General features: G+C 43.3%; 1 protein-coding gene across 1 annotated transcript in view; it reads right to left on the bottom strand.

Moving 5' to 3' along the window:
- The window catches only part of sned1 (sushi, nidogen and EGF-like domains 1), a 179,010-nt gene extending 158,113 nt beyond the window's left edge, over positions 1-20,897 (bottom strand). The window contains exon 1 of the mRNA XM_069896336.1: positions 20,621-20,897. Within this exon, the coding sequence (XP_069752437.1) occupies positions 20,621-20,830 (210 nt within the window). The 5' untranslated portion in view covers positions 20,831-20,897. The remainder of the gene's footprint in view (positions 1-20,620) is intronic.
- Between the last annotated feature and the right edge of the window lie 244 nt (positions 20,898-21,141).

Below are 21,141 nucleotides of genomic sequence, written 5' to 3'. Positions count from 1 at the left end.
CATTCAAGGCCCCTAACAGTCCTTCCAAGAGAAGCAACACTTAACTTGTGAGACTGCAGGGTTCATCTGCCACAGTTATGGTCTCCTCTACATCAGACAGGCTGGAGGTAGACGGAGAGATCATTTCACTGAGCACCTTCTCTCTGTCTGCTGCAACCTCCCAGTGGCCAACCATTTCAATTCCCTCACCGACATGTCTTTCCATGATGTCATGCACTGCTGAAACGAGTCCATCTGCAAATTGGAGAGCAAACACCTAACAGTCTGTCCGAGCGCCCTCCAACCAGAAAGCACTAATACCAACTTATTTGGTTTCTGCAAGGCCGTTTCCCTGTCTTTCTCTTTCTCTCACAACTTATCTATCCCTTGTGCCATTCCCTCAAGTTCCCCACTCCTTTCTTATTCAGAGAGCTGCACCCCTCCCCCATTATTTTTCTCTTCTGCCTTCCTCTCTCTTGCCTGTTGGCCTGTGCACATCCCCCTGTTCCTTCCCTCCTCCCTCCACCTTTTTGTTCAGGTGCTCAAATGTCAAAGGGCTCAGGTCCGAAACATTAGTTTATCCCTTTGCATCCTGCCGATGCTACAAGACCTGCTGAAGTTCTCCAGCCCTTTTCTGTATTGCACTGAGTCACAGGGACTCCAGACTTTCTTGTTTAACTTGATAAAGCATGCTGGTTCTCTACAATACCAAAAGGCCAATGGAGCGTTGTCCATTTCATCAGAAAACAAATGCTTTATATTTCACACTGATAACTGAGACAGGAATGTCTTAAAACCATTCTCTACCTGCCAGCACTTTAGCTGTTCAGTGCCTGCTTCATTGGAAATCATTTTTTCCCTTGGCTTCAATCCAACAATCCATGTCTCAGGGCAAATGTACCTCAGCACTTTGCTCCTCCCATCCCTCTAGGACTTACTGTCTGTGAATCGTGGATTCCTGCTCTTGGTCATGTGTTACTAGAAGTTGTAGTTAATAATAACGTGCTCCTCCAAAGCCTGTTTGCCATGGGGTGGATCGCATTTGATGGCTCGTACTGGCAAATGATACAGTGTCAGCAGTTGGTGTGTCACACGGTGGGGAAGTCAGCAATGTGGCTTAAGCTGGAGTCCACGTGGCTTTATACGATTCAATATGCTTTGACCAGTGGAAACGTACATCAAAGTTATTATAACCAAGGTGGGGGGGGGGGGTATTGACCATTTAATCTTATTTTTCTTCTTCTTTCTTTTATCTCTTCTCTTCTGATGTGTTGTGTGCTTTATCTACGGGAAGATGCAATAATTAAGACTTCCAATGTTGCTGTATCTGAATTTATATTTATGTCGATGACAATAAACTTTGTTTTGTCAAGTCAAGTTTATTGTCACCGGATTGTACACTACAACTCCGAAATCCTCATTTATCCAATTTTAAAAAAAAATATCTGAAACAAATCCTCATTTATCTTGGAGCCAAACTGTCCTCACAGGTTGAAAAAAATTCATTCGACATTAACTTAGTACGACGATTGTCCTTGTTTCAGGTAACTCCCTCCCATCTCTTGATCCATTTCTTCTTCCCCTATTGACTTTTCTCCCCAAATTTCCCTCTCAAACTGTGTGCCACTATTTCCCAGCCGCAAGTGGTCGGAAGAATCCCTGTTCCTTTCCCTCCCTCCCTCTGTCTCCTCAGCACAAGAGCTCCCAAAGCTGAGCCCTCCCCTCGGCCTACACCGCACATGCACACACCAGACTCCCCGGTATGCCTGTTCAGGAGGCTTAAAGGATTCAGGGTTGGGACTTGGGAGTCAGGAAACCGGGGAGGCAGAAGCCGGCTGACTCACCAAGGAGTGTTCCACTGGTCTGGGAACCATCCCCAGAGATTGGCAGCAGCGGTTGATCGGTCTCGGTGATCGGCGGAGGCAAGCATTCATTTTGGTGAGAATTAAACATTCTTTTAATGCTTAAAAAGCCTTCCCTTGTTGGTTAAACACTGTTACAAGTGATTTGCTATTGCAACTGGGCTGTTTTTAAAAAATGATCAGTTCTCCGAAAAAAAAAACGCTCATCTGACATAGGCCCAGTCCCGACCATTTCAGATAATCGGAGTTATACCGAAGAACCTAACAAAACAGCATTCTCTAGTCGACAGTACAAAACATGCAGACACACAACCAGACATAACACCATACAGACAGACAAACAATACATACACAGGACAAGCATTTTATCAATACAATTAAATTAATTAATTAATATTGTTTTGCACATATGTGAGTCTCAGAGCTCTGGATCTGTGCATCTCACAATATCACTGGTAATTTGTATCCCTTCTCCCAAATGTACCAATAATGAGGACTCCGTGATCACCAATGGGAACACATGGATGTTTCACAGTGGTAGGCCAGTGATCAGTGCACACACTGGCAGCTTCTCTGTGCACACTGCCCTGCAGAAAGAGTTCAAAGTTGGAACTGTCTGCCTTTTCCTGGCCTTTCACCTGATGGGCAATCAGCAGGAGATCCTTAGGGAGACTCCCTAGTGAACTGGTCAGACCCAGATTTATCTCCAGCATTTGCTGGACTCTGCAATGGGTGGGGGGGGGGGGGGGGGAAGAGGGGAAATATTTAGCCACAAATGTAGATATTAAAAAAAGTGGTAAAATAAGACATCTAAGATATGGCACCACAGAAAGAATATAGATGCAAAAGAGATTTGCCTAGTTCAAAACTTACCGGGGGTGTAGGCTATTGGAGTGCAAAATGGGCAGCACAGACTCATGGGCCAAAATGGCCTGTTTCTGTGCTGTATAAAAAATTATAGGCCTGGTTTGTGGAGAGTTGGACAAGCTTTATTTCGATTTCTCTGATGGAAGTTCATCAAATTCTGAGAGGCACTGATGGGGTAGACAGCCAGGATCTTTATCCCAGGGTAAACATGACAAATACGAGAGGGCATGTTGAGGAGGGTGAAGTTTAAAAGGAACTGCGCAGGGCATAGTTTTGTTTTTAGCATTGAGAGCAGTGGGTGCCTTGAGCAGGCTGACAAGGTTAGAGGTGGAACCAGATTGGTCCTTAACAGACTTCTTGATGGACACATAAGCATGCAGGGCATAAAGGACAGGCATCACGTGCAGGCAGCAGACATTTATTTAATTTTACTATCTGTACAGCACAGATGCTGTGTCCTGAAGGGCCTACTCCAGTGTTGTAATGTTCTATGTTAAATGGAAATAAAAAAGACCAACAATAAAAGATAAGCAATCCCCTTCATACTGCACAGACCAGTAGGAAAGTACAAAAGTGGTTTAAAGCCTCTTTAGTGACTTGCTTCAAGAAAAATTGCAATGAAAGCCAACACTTCACAGTCATGAGTTTCATGCGACAGTCCAAATTAATTGCTTCAAACAGATGCAGCTGTTTGACCCTTCACCACATCATGCCAATATTACACAGCCTAGAAACCTCGGTATGCGCTCGACACACGTGATTCTCTTGCTGAGGAAGATTTGGTCCAAGCCTGTCCTACAATGTACAACCTCTGCCAAAACGTCCACCAACAAAAGAAGGCACATCAAGTCCTCCCAGGACTACCCCCTTCAATCTGGACAGAAAGTATCCTTTCCCACCCTGACCAGCACTGGCCCTGTCACCTCTTTGCGCTGGATTATTTAAGTTTCCTGTTTCAAGGTGTTAAGCTTCAACCTCAATGACAACTTTCCTGCCAGTAAAAACAGAAAATGCTGGAAAACGCTCACCCAGTCTGTTTCTCTCCAGAGATGCCGCCGAACCTATGGAGTGTTTCCAGCATTTTCTCATTTTGCTTCATAGTTGCAGGATCTGTTTTTTTTAAAACTTACATTATATCCCTCTGCCTTCTGTTGCAGGAACGGGCACTCTCATTAGAATAGCTAAGATGAACTAGCACTTCAAGGATTCGGTTACATCTCAGGCTAATATTGGAATGACGCCGACTGTATGTGGTGGAGCCTGTCACGCAATAGCTTGACTAAGCAGGTCTGCTGCACTCCGGATACCTGCTGATGATCGAACCTTCGATAGACGTGGATGGGTTAACCTGTCTCAGGAACACTGCCATTTCTCCCAGTTAACCCTGCAGGCCAATATGACATGGAAGCTAACTAGTGCTCAGAGCTAAGAAGAGATGTGGTTTTGAGCTGGTTAAACAGCAATCCTGCACATACTTGTCGACAAACCTTGGCTGTTTGACTCACTGTTTCAAATAACCCTCTGTTTTTATGGGTGTCTGGCAATCAGAATTGGGTCTTTGAGTTGTGGTTCTGATGTAGAGACACCTGTTCCTCAACCTTTCACTCCTCAAATATATAGCTCAACTCACAGTGTCTTTATCCAAATATGTAACTACATCAATTTGATCTATGGCAAAAATGGGTACATTCTGATTTTTTTAAAAATGTAGTGATTGAGCACCATAACAGCCCCCACTGCCCACAAGCCCATGCCACTCAAATCCACGATGTGACCTATGCACCTTTGGAACTTGGGAAGAAACCATAGGACTGGAGGAACCCACGTATTCACAAAGAAAATTTACAATCTCCTAACAGACAATGGCAGATTGGGTTACTGGCGCTGTTCTAACCACTGCACTAACCAGGTAATGTCGATTACCAGATGCCATCCACGAGAAGATGCAATGGGACCCTGTGGCACAGACTTAACCAAGCACATTCTATGTTCAGTCGATTTAGCTTGCATTTAAGGAGAAGTTGGATATGTAGAAGGACAGGAAAGGAACGGAGGGTTACGGGTTGAGTGTAGGTCAGTGGGGTTAGGTGGAAGAAGGTGTTCAGCATGGACTACAAGAGCCAAGGGGATCTTTTTCTCTGTGCTGTAATTGTGAAATGGTTACATGGGCTGAAGGGCCTGTTCCCATGCTGTAGTTTTCTAGGTAATCAGTTAAAGAAGAAAACCCAAGCTATTTCAGAACCAAAACTCCATTCTTCAAATGAAGATGATAAGGCTGGCCATTAGTACTTGTTCTATGGTTTGGTGTAGGGTCACTCTAATGTAACGGCCACAAATGTTTAACACCATGGAGGCCCTTTCCAGATATAAACATTCATTGCCAGGTTTGAAGCCAGTTTCAGATGGAAGTTCCTATAAATACATAAATTTTGCAGCTGAAGGCTTGTTCCTTTCTCAGACTTGACTGTTGAAGTTGCTTAAAACTGCTGGGGCAGGAGCATTCCAGTAGCCTGGGAATGGGCAGGCAATAGCACATCTTCTCCTGAGCAGAGTGGCGCCATTGTTGAAGTCGTGCTCTGAAGCAGGACCAACACTGCAGACACAGTGCAAAGTTGGGTTCTCTTAGCTTCAGCTGCTGGCCTGGATTGGCCCCAGACACCCGTCAGACTGTCAGGGAAACCACTGCAAGGCTGCCAGCATCCACTGACATCACCCGACGGAATAGAGAGCAAATTTAACACCTCTGCAGATGTCCAATGCTGCCAGCAGCTGTTCACAGTGGTCCTGCCGTCTGCACTCGGATTGCTCACGAGGGGAGTGTGAAGTTGTGGGATTTCCCCACTGCTTACAGACAGGATGTGCTTGAAAATCCAACATGGATACAGTTCCTGACCTATTCCAAAAGATGTTGACTATTGCATAGAGCTACACTTAGTTTAGTGTTTTTAAAATTGTTTGACCATAATAGAGTGGGTTCAAGTGTTTTGTGGAGGTTTTATTTCTTGAACATCCGATACATTTAAAAACATTCACACTGAGCATTTCACACAAGAGGTGGGGCTAAGCTGGCAGCCAAAGGTTTCAACAGTTGTTTGGGCCCTGACCCAACAGTGGATTTATGGGGGAGTGCACAGTTTAATGGTGCTAATTCTGTGGCCAGTTTCTGCAAGATGGTTTGCAATGGGCGATCCGTGCAAGCTGCACACGTGGACAGCATGAATGGTCTGTTCCTGACTGCAGGCAATAGATCAAAAAAGACTTTGGGCAAATCGATCTCCCCAGGTTCATTAGCCTGGATCTGGGACAGGATCTGCAGTGGGCTCAATCTGTCAACAAAATGGTGAGAAGGTGGGTCACCCTTCACCCAGCATGGATGGAATTGACAGGAGGACGTAGGCTGAACATTGCACAATCTTTAATTCCTTTCCAACTTCCCAATACATGAAGCAGTTGTACCAGTGTTGGGAAATAACCATCTCCATTGCGTAGGAGACTAAACATTCACCTTGGGCATTTAAAGGCATTGATATTCTTGAACTGGCCACCTCCAGCACCCTGAGTGGATAATTACCATGACCATGCCGATGAAAGCAGAGCAAAGGGTAGGAATCCAGCAGTAGGTGACTTATCTCCTGGCCTTTCAAAGCCTTTCCACCATTTCTCATGATCATGGCAGCATGTTTAGCGTACTGGTTAGCTGCTGTTCCGCACCAGTGATCCAAGTTTAAATCCAACACTGTCTGTAAGCAGGGTGTACATTCCCCATAGTCTTCGTGGGTTTCCTCTGGATGCTCTGGTTTCCTCCCACCCTTCAAAGTTAACAGGGGTTGTAGGTTAATTGGTGTATTTGGATCATTTTTTTCTGAATGGAAGAGCTCTTCAAGGATCAAACCTCTGATTATTTGTCACATATATGAATGACTATAGATCTGATCAGAATGTTTGCAGATGATGCAACCATTGGTGGTGGAATTGCTATCTTCAGCAGAGGAAAGGGAAGATTTGGAACTGTGACAGAGTATATAGAGATGTTTCTGGGAGATAAATTGAGAAAGGTTTGTTACAGAAGGTCAAATGCAAACACTTTACAACAGATCTTATTTGAAATATTGGAGACATAGTGGCTTCTCACACCTTTTTGCCAGAGTGCTTAAGAGACTTCACTAATGGATTCTTGTTTATGCAAAAGCAACAGATGAAAGTGGATGCTGGCTCCACTATTGTCTGAAGGAGACTTACTGTTGTAAGAGGGTCCTGTAGTTTTGCAAGCAGAGAGGGTCAAACTGGCTTTCTCTCAGTCTCAGAGAGAGAGAGAGAAGCAGAGATCACTTGACAGTGTTACAGCCAGCAGAAGTTCATGGGACTGGAACAGGACAAGCTGGCAAGCTTTTGAAAGATGGCTTGGCCAAAGCCATTAGACTGGCTGTCTAATGATTCTCTTAGAATAAGTGAAACAAAAAGGAACTCTGTAGTGACCTGAAAGAAAGAGGCTATCATCTGGAGAACCCTGAGGGGGCAGGTTTCGTCAGTAAGACACTGAGGTGACTGATGGAAGTACATCAGTTGTGGGTGTCCTGGAACAACAAATCTCTCTCTGAAAACTGACAAGAACCTTCTTGAGCAGTAACCATTTACCTTTCAAGCACCAAAGCCTGGTGAACTTTATAAGTGTTAAATTCTGTGCACAGTATAAGAATTGCCGGCAACCAGTGAACTTGGAGGAATGAGAAGTGAGATTGGACTGTGAACCAAATAACTTTTCTGAACTTACACACACATTACATACACGTGCGCTTAGAATTAGAAGGGAGTTAAGTTAAGTTAATAATAGATAAGTTAAAGTTTGATTCTGTTTTCATGTTTAAAGATAATTAAAAGCAACTTTTGTTTAAGTAACAATTTGTCTTGGTGAATATCTACTGCTGCTGGGTTTTGGGGTCCTTTGAGCTCGTAACAGAACCAAATTAAAAAATCACCTTCAATTGTCAAAGTGAATATTTATTGTCAGAGTACAACCCTGAGATTGTTCTTTCAGCCAGACTTAATTTCTATACCGGAAACTGTAAATTGTATACAAACTGTGTAAACACAGATGTAAATATAAACAAATAAAGAACAAGCAAACAAGTCCTTAAACGAGTCTCTAAAGGGGTAGAGTTATTGCCTTTTGTTCGAGTTAGTATATGAGTGAATGAGAATAGAAATCAACACCAGGTGACTTCAGTGAAGACAGACTCAACTGCAGATGTTGCAATCTGGAACAAATAAGATTCAAGAATCCTTTATTGTCATTTAATAGTACAGAACATGTAATATTACACAAAACTGCCTACTGTCCGCCACAAGGTAGGCAAAGAGTTGCCATTCATGTCATCCTGCACTCCTTACAGTACGAGAGAAAGAGAAGCAAAAAGATTCACTGTGTCTTTGAATTCACCCCCAGTGCAATGGCAGCCTCAACTCCTCTTCAGTTTATTGGCAACTTGAGCTCCAGATCCAAACTCCAAAATGATCCAAGAAGCCTTCAGGTGCTCTTCTTTCCCTCAGCACCCTCTCGAATCCCAGATCCAATACCTGGTTCCCTCGAGCCACTGTCCAGCACCCCACGGGACCATGTGCATTCCTGACTCTGAGTTTCCCCTCCGCCTGCACAAGTCCTTCAGCTGCAGAGCCCCTTGGTGATCTGCTGCCATGGTCACCGTCCTGTCGGGTTGTCCCCCTCTTGCTTCTCATCAGGGTGGGAGGGGGGTGTCTCCGCATTTTTGGTGCCCTGCACTGCTCCACTGCTGCCCTGGAGTCAGCAACCCTCGTGACCGGTGCCGAACACTGTTGGGTATCTTGATCACAACTCTGTGGTCAAGAATTTTAGTTTTAAATCACTGCCAGCCCCTCAAACAGGCCATTTAACACCTGTACAGAGCTGCTGGCTTTCGGACCAGGTGGTTGAACCCTTCACAGCCGCCCTGTGTCTCCGCTCTCTCGGGTCCACACCAGCAACAACCCTACCATTACACAGCCCATGCAGTTATTTTATAGAAATAACAGAACAAAGGGGAGTGGCAGACTGGGAGGTAAGAGGTAGAGAAGGGGTAGGGCAGGGATAATGAGCAGACACAAGTGTTGGGGAGGGGGACAATTAGAAGCTGGAAGCAGGTGAAGGTGGAAGCAGGGATGAATAGATGGGTCCAAGATGGGAGAGGGAATAAGCTGGAAGGAGGAGAGGGATAAACAGAAATGTGGGTGGGGGATGATGAGTAGAGAGAACCAGATCAGGGGGACAGGGGGTAATGAGTAGAGGGAACCAGGTCGGGGAGGGGGAGGGGAGGAGATGAGTAGAGGGAACCAGGTCTTGGGGGAAATGAGTAGAGAGAACCAAGTTGTGGAGGGATGAGGAGAGGGAACCAGGTTGGTGGGGGGGGGGGGGGAGAAGATGAGTAGAGGAAACCAGATCGGGGGGGAGGGGTCGATGGGGAGGAGGTGAATACAGGGAACCAGGTGGGGGTGAGGGTGTGCAATTAGCTAATGATACCAGGTGCAGAGGAGATGATGAGTAGATGAAACCAAGTGGTGGGGAGGGAGAGGGTGATTAGTGCATGGAATCACGGGAGGGGATGATGAGTAGGTGAAGGTGGGGTGAGGAGGTGCAACCAGGGATTGGTAGAATGGCAGGGGGAAAAGGAGAGGGAACCAGGTGGCAGCTTAATAAATGGTTAAAGAGATGGTCAAGTCATTGGGGTCTCTTGCAAGGAAGATGGGACCTGTTCCAACAGGACAGTTTGCACCAGAGCTGGAGGGGGACTGATATAATTGCAGGAATGTTTGCTTGTGCTGCTCCAGGGGGTTTAAACCAGATTTGCAGGGAGATGGGAACCTACCAGAGCAGGTAGTGGAGCAGGGGAGGGAAGATATAATGTGAATATTGCATGCAAATTCAGAAATCAAAGAGTTGAATGTGGTGGAAATGTTCTCAGGTAGAGCTATTCCAATGCAAGGAGTGTTGTGGGAAAGACTAAAGTGATTGCATGATTGATGACTCAATCGTCAGTGAGAATTGAAGGATTAAATCTGCAGAGATGAAGCAGACAGCTGCAGGAAAAAAAAGTTGTGTCCTTAGATTATTTTAACTTTCCACATATTGTCTTGGACTCCCATACTGCAAAGGGGCTGGATGTCTTGGAGTTTTTCCAAATATATTCTGGAAAGTTTTCTAAATCAATATATAGAGGTACCAACTAGAGAGAGTGCAGTACTGGATCTTCTATTAGGGAACAAAGCAGGACAGGTGACAGATGTATGTGAGGGAGAACATTTTGGGTCCAGTGATCATAATGCTATTAGTTTCGAGTTAATTATGGAGAAGGATAAGTCTGAGCCTCGTGTTGAGATTCTAAATTGGACCAAGGCCAATTTTAAGGAAATGAGAAAGGATCCAGAAAGAGTGAATTGGGACACATTATTTTCGGTCAAGGATATGAGCGGTAAGTGGGAGACATTCAAAGGCGAAATTTTGAGAGTACAGAGTTTGTATGTTCCTGTCAGGATTGAAGGTAAATAGCGTAGGGAACCTTGGTTTTCAAGGGATATTTGGGATCTAGATTAGAGGTGTATATTAGGTATAGGCAACATGGAGCAAATGAAGTACTCAAGTATTAAAAAAATACAAGAAACTCAAAAAAGAAATCAGGAAGGCTAAAAGAAGCCATGACATTGTTTTGGCAGTCAATATGAAGGTATATTAAAAGCATAAGGGACAAAATTGGTCATCTTAAAAATCAGAGTGGTTGGAACAGAAGAGACGTATGTGGGGGGGGGGGGGGGGGAGGAAGAGATCTTAATATCTTTTTTGCACCCGTATTTACTCAGGAAACTGGCACAAAGTCTAGGGAAGTGAGTACAACAAGCAGTGAGGTCATGGAACCTATACAAATGAAAGAGGACGAGGTTCTTGCTGTCTTAAAGCAATGAAGGGTGGATAACTCCCCAGACCTTGAGGGAGGCCAGTGTAAAAGTTGCAGAGGCTCTGGCAGAATTATTTAATAGGTCCTTAGCCACTGGTGTGGTGTGGAGGGTAGCTTATGTTGTTCCGTTGCTTAATTAAGGCTGGAAATTATAGGCCAGTGAGCCTGATGTCAGTTGTAGGCAAATCATTGGAAAATATTCTAACAGCCCAGATATACTAATATTTAGAAAGCCAGGCACTGATTAGGGATAGTCAAACACAGCTTTGTCATGTTTAACCAATCTTGCATGGTTTTTCAAGGAGTTAACAGGAAAGTTGATGAAGGAAAGGCTGTGGATATTGTCCATATGGACTTTAGTAAAGCCACTGACAAGGTCCTACATGGGAGGTTAATTAGGAAGGTTTAGATGTGAGGATTTCATGGGGAGGTAATAAACTGGATTCAACATTGGTAGACCAGAGTGGTTCTCAGACTGGAGGCCTGTGACTAGCGGTGTGCCATAGGGATCGGGGCTGGGACCACTGTTGTTTGTCATCTGGATCATTGATTCAGATGATAATGTGGTAAATTGGATGAGCAAGTTTGATGATGACACTAAGGTTGGAGGTTTAGTGGACAGCGGGTAAGGCTTCCAAAGCTTACAGAGGGATTTGGAAAAATTGACTGAAAAATGGCAGATAGAATTTAATGCAGACAAGTGTGAGGTATTGCATTTTGACCAAGAAAGGATGTACACGGTAAATGTGAGGGCACTGAGGAGTGTGGTAGAACAGCAGGATCTGGGAACACAGAGATATAATTCTCTAAAAGTGACATCACAGGTAAGAGGTTGTAAAGAGAACTCTTGGCATATTGGCTTTCATAAATCAAAGTACAGTAAAATGTCTGGCTTCCTGCACTTATGGGGATTGGTAGATGCCAGATAAGTATATTTTCCAGTTGCTTGAGACCTACTCTTACAATGCCTAACTTATACGCCTGCAATAAGAACAAACAGTTTAAAATACAAAAGACAAATATACTCTATTGTACTTGCATTGAATAAACTTCACTTGTAAAAATGTACAAACCTGGAAGGATTTTATTTCATTTCAGTCACATTCTTTGAAAGCATTTCACCATTACTGTATCTACAGATCCCTCCCCCTCCACAGAGTGACCCAAAAGAGGAACAATAATATTATAAATAATTAAGATTCCCTCCTCCAAGTTTACAGATAAAGTCTTTGACCAGGGTGACTTACTATGCAGGAATAAAGAGACAATTTAAGAGGGTCACCTCGGCAGCAAGTGACATCAACCACTCTTTATCCTGGTTGAAGCCATTGCTGTTGCAAACAATTTTATTCAAATAGCAGGAAATACAGGGTTGTAGTTATGGGTGATTTCAACTTCCAGAATTTAACTGGCACTTCCTGACTGCAAGAGGGATAGATGGGGCTGAATTTGTCAGGCACGCTCAAGAAGGATTCTTGACACCGTACGTGGACCAGCTGTCAAGAGGATAGATCACACTGGATCTGGTTCTGAGGGGAATGTTCCTGGTCAGGAGCAGACCTTTGAGTGGGGGGAGCATTTTGGTAAGAGTTTCCTCAACTCACTGAGCTTTAACATAGCTATGGATAAGGATAAAAGGAGACAAAATGGGGAATTGTTTATTCGGCGATGGTATAATTAAGTTAGGATGAGGTAGGAACTAACGAGAGTAAACTGGAAACAGATGTTCAAGGGTGAAAGCACAGAGGTCAATGTGGAGGAAGTTTAGGGATCACTTGTGTGGGTTTCAGGATAAGTTTGTCCCACTGGGACAGGCAAAAGATGTTAGGAAGAGTGAACCATGGTTGATGAAGCAGGTGAGGCAGCTAGCCATGAGGAAGTAGGAAGCTACATTAGATATAGGAAGCAGAAAACAGGAAGGGCTCATGAGAAGTAGCTCACAGGAAGGAGCTTAAGAAAGAGGCATAAGAAAGGGACGTGAAAAGGCCTTGGAATGTAGGATTAAGGAGAACCCCAAGACGTTCCATGCAGAAGGATGATGAGAATGAAGGTGGGGACGCTAAAGGACAAAGGAGGCAGAGGATGTTGGGAAAGTCCTAAATTTATACTTTGCTTCATATTCACCACAGAAAAGGACCTTGATCAGGGTGAGTTTAGAATACAGCAGGCTTGTGTGCTGGACAATGTTGTGATTAAGGAAGAGGAAATGTTGGATCGTCTTAAAATCATCAAGATTGATAAAATGATAAGAAGACAAAATGACCTGATCCAGTGGGTAAAAGTAGATGACACAATTTTCCTGTTTATTTTCATTGTGTGATGACATTGTTTAATGGTTTTATTATATTGTATATGTTGAACATTTAATGGGTTTGGAGGGGGGTGGAAAGGAGGGAGGGAAGGTGGGGGAGGGGGCGAAAGGTGAGAAAATCCCACTGTGTATATTTAAGAGGGAAATGTTTGTATGTATTTTGATTGATATGGTTCACAGTGTGAAAAATTTTTAAAAATGTTAAAAAAGTCCCTGGAACTGGATGTGATATACCCCCAAGCTGCTGTGGATAGTGAGAGAAGAGATAGCTGGGGCAGTAGCAATGATGTCTGAATCCTCGTTGGCTGCAGGGGAGGTGCCGGAGGATAGGAGAATGGCAAATGTAATCCCTTTAAGAACTAAAGACAAAGTACGAAACACCCCTTCCCAAAAATTGGAAAGAGAAAGATAAAACCAGAACATATGAATACAGTGAACCTTTTTCAGTTAAACATTTATCACATTTAGGAGATAGATTAGAATAAAATTTAGCCAATTGGACTTTAGAATAATGGGCCCGATGTATGACCTTAAACTGTAATAATAAGTGTCTGGTATGAAGAGAGGATGAATGTACAGGCTTCAAAATAAAATTCCATGTAGTTTCAGAAAATAACTGTTGGAAAAATCAGAGAGCTTGGACTGAACAAAAATGTATGACTTGTAACTATCTTTAAAAAAATGGTTATTAGTTACTTTAAATTTTGCTGTCATTTGTTCAAAAGAAGCAAAATTATCTCGAATAAAAAGACCTTTAAAACTTTTAATACTGAGTCTATCCCAATCCTTAAAACCTCCATTCAACAAGGGTTGATAAAGATGGTTAAGTATAATAGAACTGGCAAGAGAAAAACTATGAAATCCAAAGTTTTCATAAATTGTGCCCATATTCTCAGCCTGTGGCTCATTATTGGAATATCTGTCAATTTGAAAAAGGAAAAGGATAAAAAAAGTAACCAAAATAGATGATTTTTCAGAAAAAAATTCAGTTCCATTTCTACCCAAGAAGGGCAGTCAACCAATTTATCCCAATGTAACAATAGGAGCAGATTGCGTACATTGACCATCCAATAATGGAATCTAAAATTTGGAAGTGACACTCCCCATTCCTTTTCATCTTTTGAAGATGAGCTTTATTTATTTCCTTGCCATATGTACAAAGAAATAAACAAATCCAGTGAATTGAAAACAACTTAGGTAAAGATTGAAAAACATACAAAAATGTAAAGTTTAGTTTCCATAAGACGTGGGGGCCCATTCATGGATTATCATCAGAATTTAAAGAATTAAGGTGTTTGCTCCAACGACGTGCTGTCTGATTTCTGGATGTCGTCATTCAATCCATATGTCTATTATATTCAGACAAGTTAACCTTGTTTAGAGGGAGGGTGCTGAGTAGAAGGAGTTTTTTTTTTAAAGAGGCAAATTAGATAAATATGTGTTTAATTGAGAATTGTATACATTGATCATATTACAAAAGATGAAGATAATGTCCGAGAAGTATAAATTCCCTTTCTTTTTAAAAAGGACATTTTATTTATAACTTACCTTCAAAGAAGATTAAAGATTAAAGTATCTTTTTGTCTCAGGTTTTATTGCTTTTTTTCCCCCCACTCTCTCTTCTCCCCCCCCCCCTCGTATCTTATATTTTTCCTCTTCTTTTTCTTTTCAATATTAGCTTTCGATATATTATGAAGAATGTGTTAACTGTTAATTCAATCCAATTCTGGATTTAATATTTTGGATAAGATTAAATTAAGAAAAGAATTATAGTTAGGTTTTCGATTGACAATTTATGTACATGATATTTATGGTATGGTTTATGTCATTTACTAGATTATCACGTGTAGGTTCCTTATTAAATTCAATAAAAATTTTAAAAAGAAAATAACTTCAAAATTCTGTTCCCATAGCTTTTTAATTCTGTCCAGAGAACTATCCCTAGTATTTAGAAGAAATTCATAAAGGACAGATACCACCCCTTTATAATTATGTTGAAAATTATAATTTTCCAAGTTTTCCCATCGGTAAGGTCGATTGCCATGTCGTCAGCTCTCATTTTTGGGATGTGAAAAGGAACATCCAGTCTAAAGTAAAGCAACAGACAGGGCATAGCTAATTTGATCAAGCGTTGTAGTTCTGGAACTCGATGGTTTCTGTCTCAACAGATGCTTCCAAGGCCAGCATTTTCTGCCAATAAAATTGCAGCTTCCCCTTCATACAATGCTTGAGAGTATTATATTGACAGTGACTGTCCAACCTAGTATGAAAGAAATTAAGTCCTTAACTTTGTTTAAATCTGATCTGATCATTACATAACGCCTGGTTGAACTACATATCACAATAGCTTCAATTGTACAATAATAGGTGGCAATGGATTTAATTTTATAATGATCAGCAGGCAAGTGCAACTGATGGATTATAATCGGCAGTGTGCAATAGGGAATGACCGATAGTTAGAGTATAATGGTGACTGGAACTAGTATAACAACACCAGTCGGGTGGCATGGTTCGCGCAGCGGTTATCACAAAGCCATACAGCGGGAGTGACCCGGCTTTAAGTTTAAACGTTCTCCTTGTGACTGCGTGAATAGTTTCTTTCCACATTACAAAGACTGATGAGATTAGTAGGTGAATTGATCAAATGGGTGTATTTTTGGTGGCATGGGCTCATGGGCCAGAAGGGGCTGTTACCATGCTGTATCTTTAAATTAAAATCACACCCCAGTCATACTCTCACCTTCCATCAGGCAGAAGATATACGAGCTTGAAAATAAGAACCTCTAGATTTAAACAGTTTCCTTCTTGCTGTTATCAGACTCTTGAATGAACCTTTATTTAATAAAAGATAATGCCCCTGCAATGTTTAACTGTACTTTTCTCTACATCCTGCACCTTTTGACTGATGGCACTGTTAGCCTAGCAATTAGTCCAACACTGTAACAGAACACTGTAACAGCACGAGGGATTGGGACCAGGGTTCGAATCCCACATTGTCTGTAAGGAGTTTGAATATTCTCCCCAGGTCTCTGTGGGTTTTCCCCAGGTGCTCTGGTTTCCTCCCACCCTTCAAAAACATACCAAGGGCTCTTGGTCAATTGGGTGCAATGGACAATACAGGCCTGTAGGCCAAAATGGCCTGTTACCATGCTGTATGTCTAAATAAATAAATAACCTGTCTGCTATACTTAAGTCCCTGGCACTGGACAAGATATATCCCAGGTTACTACAGAAAGTGAGGGAATAGATTGCGGGGGCATAAGCAATGATCTTTGCATCCTCCCTGGCCACTGGAGAAGTACCGTAGGATTAGAGAATGGCTATTGTGGTGCTCTTGTTTAAAAAAAGCAACAGAGATAATCCTGGGAATTATAAACCAGCTAGCCTTTTGTCAGTGGTGGGACAACTATTGGAAAGGATTCTTACACAGGATTTACAAGGATTTAGAGTAGTCTTCTCAGGGATAGTCAGCATGCCTCATCAGCCTAATTAAGTTTGGTGATGAAGGTAGGGTGCTACATATGGATTTTGGTAAGGCATTTGACAAGGTTCCCCATGATAGACTTATTCCAAAAGTCAGGACACATGGGATCTATGAAACCTTGGCTGTGTAGATTCAGAATTGGCCAGCCTGCAGAAAGCAGAGGATATATTCTGCTACAAGGTCAACACTGGAACGAGTGTTAGAGCAGGCTATTAGGGACACTGGCAAGGGAAAGGGGCACAGTCCAACATTCATAAACTCACTCAGCAGGGGGGGGGGTGCTGGTGCTGACCTAATTGTTGAACAGATGTAAACCTCCTCTATCCCTCCGACATTGCACTGTCGTCAGCGCACTGTTTTTATTGTGTGCAGTCACTAGCATGCTTCAAGTTAGATGCTAGTGACGCTTGACGCACACCAGTGACGCAGGTGGGGGAAAGTGTGATGGCGAGCGATGGTCGTGAGTGTATGCGGGGCACAGCACCTCACTTACTTGGGGGTGGAGTTGCCTGCGGATGCCCCCCTCCTTGGTCTGACCCTGTTCTGCTTGGGGTTCCGCAGGGATCTGTTTTGATCTCTTTATGATTTTTATAAATGACCTGGATGAAGTAGAGGGATGGATCAGTAAGGTTGTAGATGACATGAAAGTAGGTGGAGGTGTTGTGGATAATGTAGAAGGTTGTCATAGGTTAAAACAGGATATAGACAGGATGCAGAGTTGGGCGGAAAAGTGACAGTGGAATTCAATCCAGATAAGTGTGAAGCAATGTATTTTGGAAGGTCAAACTTGAAGGCTGAGTGCAGGGTTAATGGCAGGATTCTTAACAGAGTGGAAAAACAGAAGAACCATGGGGTGCAAATCCATAGATCTCTCAAGGTTGCCGCACAGGGTAATTATGGTATTCTGACCTTCATTTATTGGAGGCTTAAGTTCAAAAGTTGGAAGGTTATGTTGCAGTCCTCTGAAACTCTGGTTACACCAGACTTGGAATATTGTGTTCAGTTTTGGTCACCTCATTACAGGAAGGATGTGGAAGATATTGAAGAGGGTGCAGAAGAGATTGACTAAGATATTGTCTGAATTAGAGAACATGTCTTATGATGCAAGATGTAACAGAGCTGGGGCTTTTCTCTTTGGAGCTGAGAAGAATGAGAGGTGACTTAATAGGTCTACAAGATTATCAGAGGCAGAGAGATAGAGTGAAGAGATAGAGTGAAGAGATAGAGTGAAGAGATAGAGTGAAGAGATAGAGTGAAGAGATAGAGTGAAGAGATAGAGTGAAGAGATAGAGTGAAGAGATAGAGTGAAGAGATAGAGTGAAGAGATAGAGTGAAGAGATAGAGTGAAGAGATAGAGTGAAGAGATAGAGTGAAGAGATAGAGTGAAGAGATAGAGTGAAGAGATAGAGTGAAGAGATAGAGTGAAGAGATAGAGTGAAGAGATAGAGTGAAGAGATAGAGTGAAGAGATAGAGTGAAGAGATAGAGTGAAGAGATAGAGTGAAGAGATAGAGTGAAGAGATAGAGTGAAGAGATAGAGTGAAGAGATAGAGTGAAGAGATAGAGTGAAGAGATAGAGTGAAGAGATAGAGTGAAGAGATAGAGTGAAGAGATAGAGTGAAGAGATAGAGTGAAGAGATAGAGTGAAGAGATAGAGTGAAGAGATAGAGTGAAGAGATAGAGTGAAGAGATAGAGTGAAGAGATAGAGTGAAGAGATAGAGTGAAGAGATAGAGTGAAGAGATAGAGTGAAGAGATAGAGTGAAGAGATAGAGTGAAGAGCCACCACCATTTCCTCAGGGTGAGAATAGCAAAGGTACAAGATGAGGGGAGGAAAGTTTAGGGGAGACATCAGGGGTAGGTTGTGGATTACACAGAGAGTAGTGGGTGCCTGAAATGCATCGCCAGGGGTGATGGTGGACACTGGTAAGTGGAGACAATTAAAAGACTCAGATAGTCATATGGATGGAAGAAAAATAGATGGTTATTGGTGTGAGATGGGGAAGGTTTAGTTTGTTGAGTAGGTTTGTATAGATCGGCACAGCATCATGGGCTGAAACATTACTACTGTAATGTTCTATTTTCATGTAACTGGAACATTTCTTAACCATGACCTCTCCAGTTAAGCTCCAATTATTTACATGCACTGTGGACAGCCAAAGACTCCAGACCTTTTAGTACATTCCTCCAATCACTAAAACTCCCAAAATTCATGAAGTCATGTTTGCCCTCTATAAAGTCATTTTCTAACTTCAATCCCTTTTATTTCTTTGACAAATCTTCCAATGTGGAAGGATTCTGAATGCTTCTTAAAAATAAATGCAGACCACAGTAAAAATCCGATCACTACCGTCCTTGATAGCCCCACAAAATGTTAGTAATTTTTGTCTGCCCTGAAAAGCTCTGTGCTGATTAACCTTAATTAATTTGGACCTGATGCTGCCTCTCACAATGGTTTGCTCGACCAGTGTTAGACAGTTTGGTTACTTGGTCCAATTTTTTTTTCTCTTTGATTAATCAACTCGCCTAAATTAGCTGTCTTCCAATATTCCAGCAACATGCCCGTAGGAATCAAGAAAAATGAGAACTGGAGTCTGCTCATTTCTCCTTTGCTTCTTTCAAGAGCGTGGAATATACTTTATGCAGAGATAATGTTTGATTCACTGCTTAACTATGCTAGACCTCTGAAAATATATTTTTTTCTCTTTGTTTACCAATACACCATATTCAACTTTGATGTCAATGCATATATTAACCATTTCCATGAAGACAGATCCAAAATATTCACTTTGGACTGTACGTATTTCTTTAGCTTTCATACACAAGGTGACTTTGGGCCTGCAATGCTACCGACACTTTTCTTTGCCATCTTCTCTGCAGTTGTATATTATTTCTTCATTGATCAATTTGACTCCCTACTTTCCTTTCTTTAATTTGACTGCTGCATGCCTCTGGGGTCTGCAAAGCTTTGTTCCAGTCATTCTTCTTAATTGCCCCGATACCATGTACCTTCCACAAAATCTGTTGATCTGGTTTAGCTTTGGGAGCTCTCATTTATTTGGACATTGGTTAAAGTGATCATAATAAGGAGCTGGACTGATCAGCGCAGAACCATGATCTGACAGAACACCTGCAATCCCAAGAGTAAGCATGTTATAGTTATGGTGTGGCTTGTGTGGAAGAAAAGCTTGGTGAACTCCCAGTGCATAACAGCAGCCAGGTGAAAGGTGCAATAATCACTCAGTGTACAATAATGCAGAGGTAAAACATCTAGTACACAACAAGTCATGTGCATGAGGCATAGTTGGCAGTAAACAATGTCTTCTAATGGCCATTTGGAGTATCGAATTAATAGCCAAAAGCAGGTGGTGTATGGGGGTAGATGATAGGGTTTACAATAATGGGAAGGCACCTGCTGTCTAATAAAGTGCTCAGTTTATAGTAATAAATGCAGACCAGCTGGCATAGAGCTTGTCCTGGTGTGTAATCACGAACAGGCATGGAGTTCATCAAATTGGTTGCATGTTTGTGTAAAGGGCAGATGTTTGCACAATTTCTAATGGTCAGCCCTTGGAATGGCCAGCCCGGTCCCGTGGTCTGGTCAGTGGACAGTGACCAGCAGCGCCTATGAGACTAAATGCCAGGGTATCTCGAATGCAATCCTCACGGTGCAAGTTGCAACTGGGAAACTGGAGGGTCCAAATTCAGGGTGGCCACAGGGAATAAACAGAAGACGATGTGCAAGAATCACCAAGTGCAACAAGCGAGCACAGCAAACGTTATATAACAGTTGGCAGCGGCGCAAGGAACAACAGGGTTAAAATGGGCAACGAAAGACTTGACAAAAACAACGGGAACCTGGGGATAATAAAGGGTCAAATGGGCGGTGCAATGAAGGTTCATAGCCCCCCCACTTCTTCTGGACGAGCGGGGCGTGAATGCTTTGGGGTAAACTAACGGGCCGGTCATTCTCTGCCCGATTCTATGTGCAGGAGGGACGGGCCAGTTTCACAGTCTGCAGCGAAACGGGTGCCCGGGAGGAGCAGGACCTTGGTGGGAGCAGCAGGACATCAGTGCGGGGCTGGGGGCCACTGACAGGGTGTGGAGGCAGGGATCGCCCCGGGACTCCCCCATCCAAGGCGGCGAGGAAATGAGACTCACGTAAAGGCCGGAGTGCCTCTCTCCGAAGAAGGGGAAGCCGAGCGAGATCTCCAGCAGCCCGGAGCCCCCATCGTCCACTTTCGCGTTGACCGAGTCGCCGCTCTCCAACCCGAATGGGTAAAAGTCACTGAGCGGCACCAAGCAGGAGGTTCCCTCCAGCGAGCCCAGCGCGGTGCAGGCAGCCAGCAGCGCTCCCACCCGCAGCTCCATCTGTCACTCCCAGCCCGTGTCACCTGGACGGTGTGTGCGCGTCCTACCGGTCCCGGGAGCCACACTGTGGCGGGAGCAACCCCCACGCCTCCGTCCAATCAAACCCCATGAAACCCAACACCGTTCAATCAGAACGAAGGGCCCGGCGCCCAATCAGCTCCAAGGTAGTCTGAACTTCAGCAACTCCATCAAAAACTTTCTTAAAGCTGAACTCACCCGTTCGCACAATGTGGCTGCGGGACCCCTCTCATTTCCCCCTGCACGCACCTATAACCAAGTCAGCACCACGGAGGTGGGAAGTATGCCTCGAA

The sequence above is a fragment of the Narcine bancroftii genome, chromosome 9 (assembly GCF_036971445.1).
Source record: "Narcine bancroftii isolate sNarBan1 chromosome 9, sNarBan1.hap1, whole genome shotgun sequence".
NCBI lineage: Eukaryota > Metazoa > Chordata > Chondrichthyes > Torpediniformes > Narcinidae > Narcine > Narcine bancroftii.
This window is presented reverse-complemented; position numbering and strand designations above follow the sequence as displayed.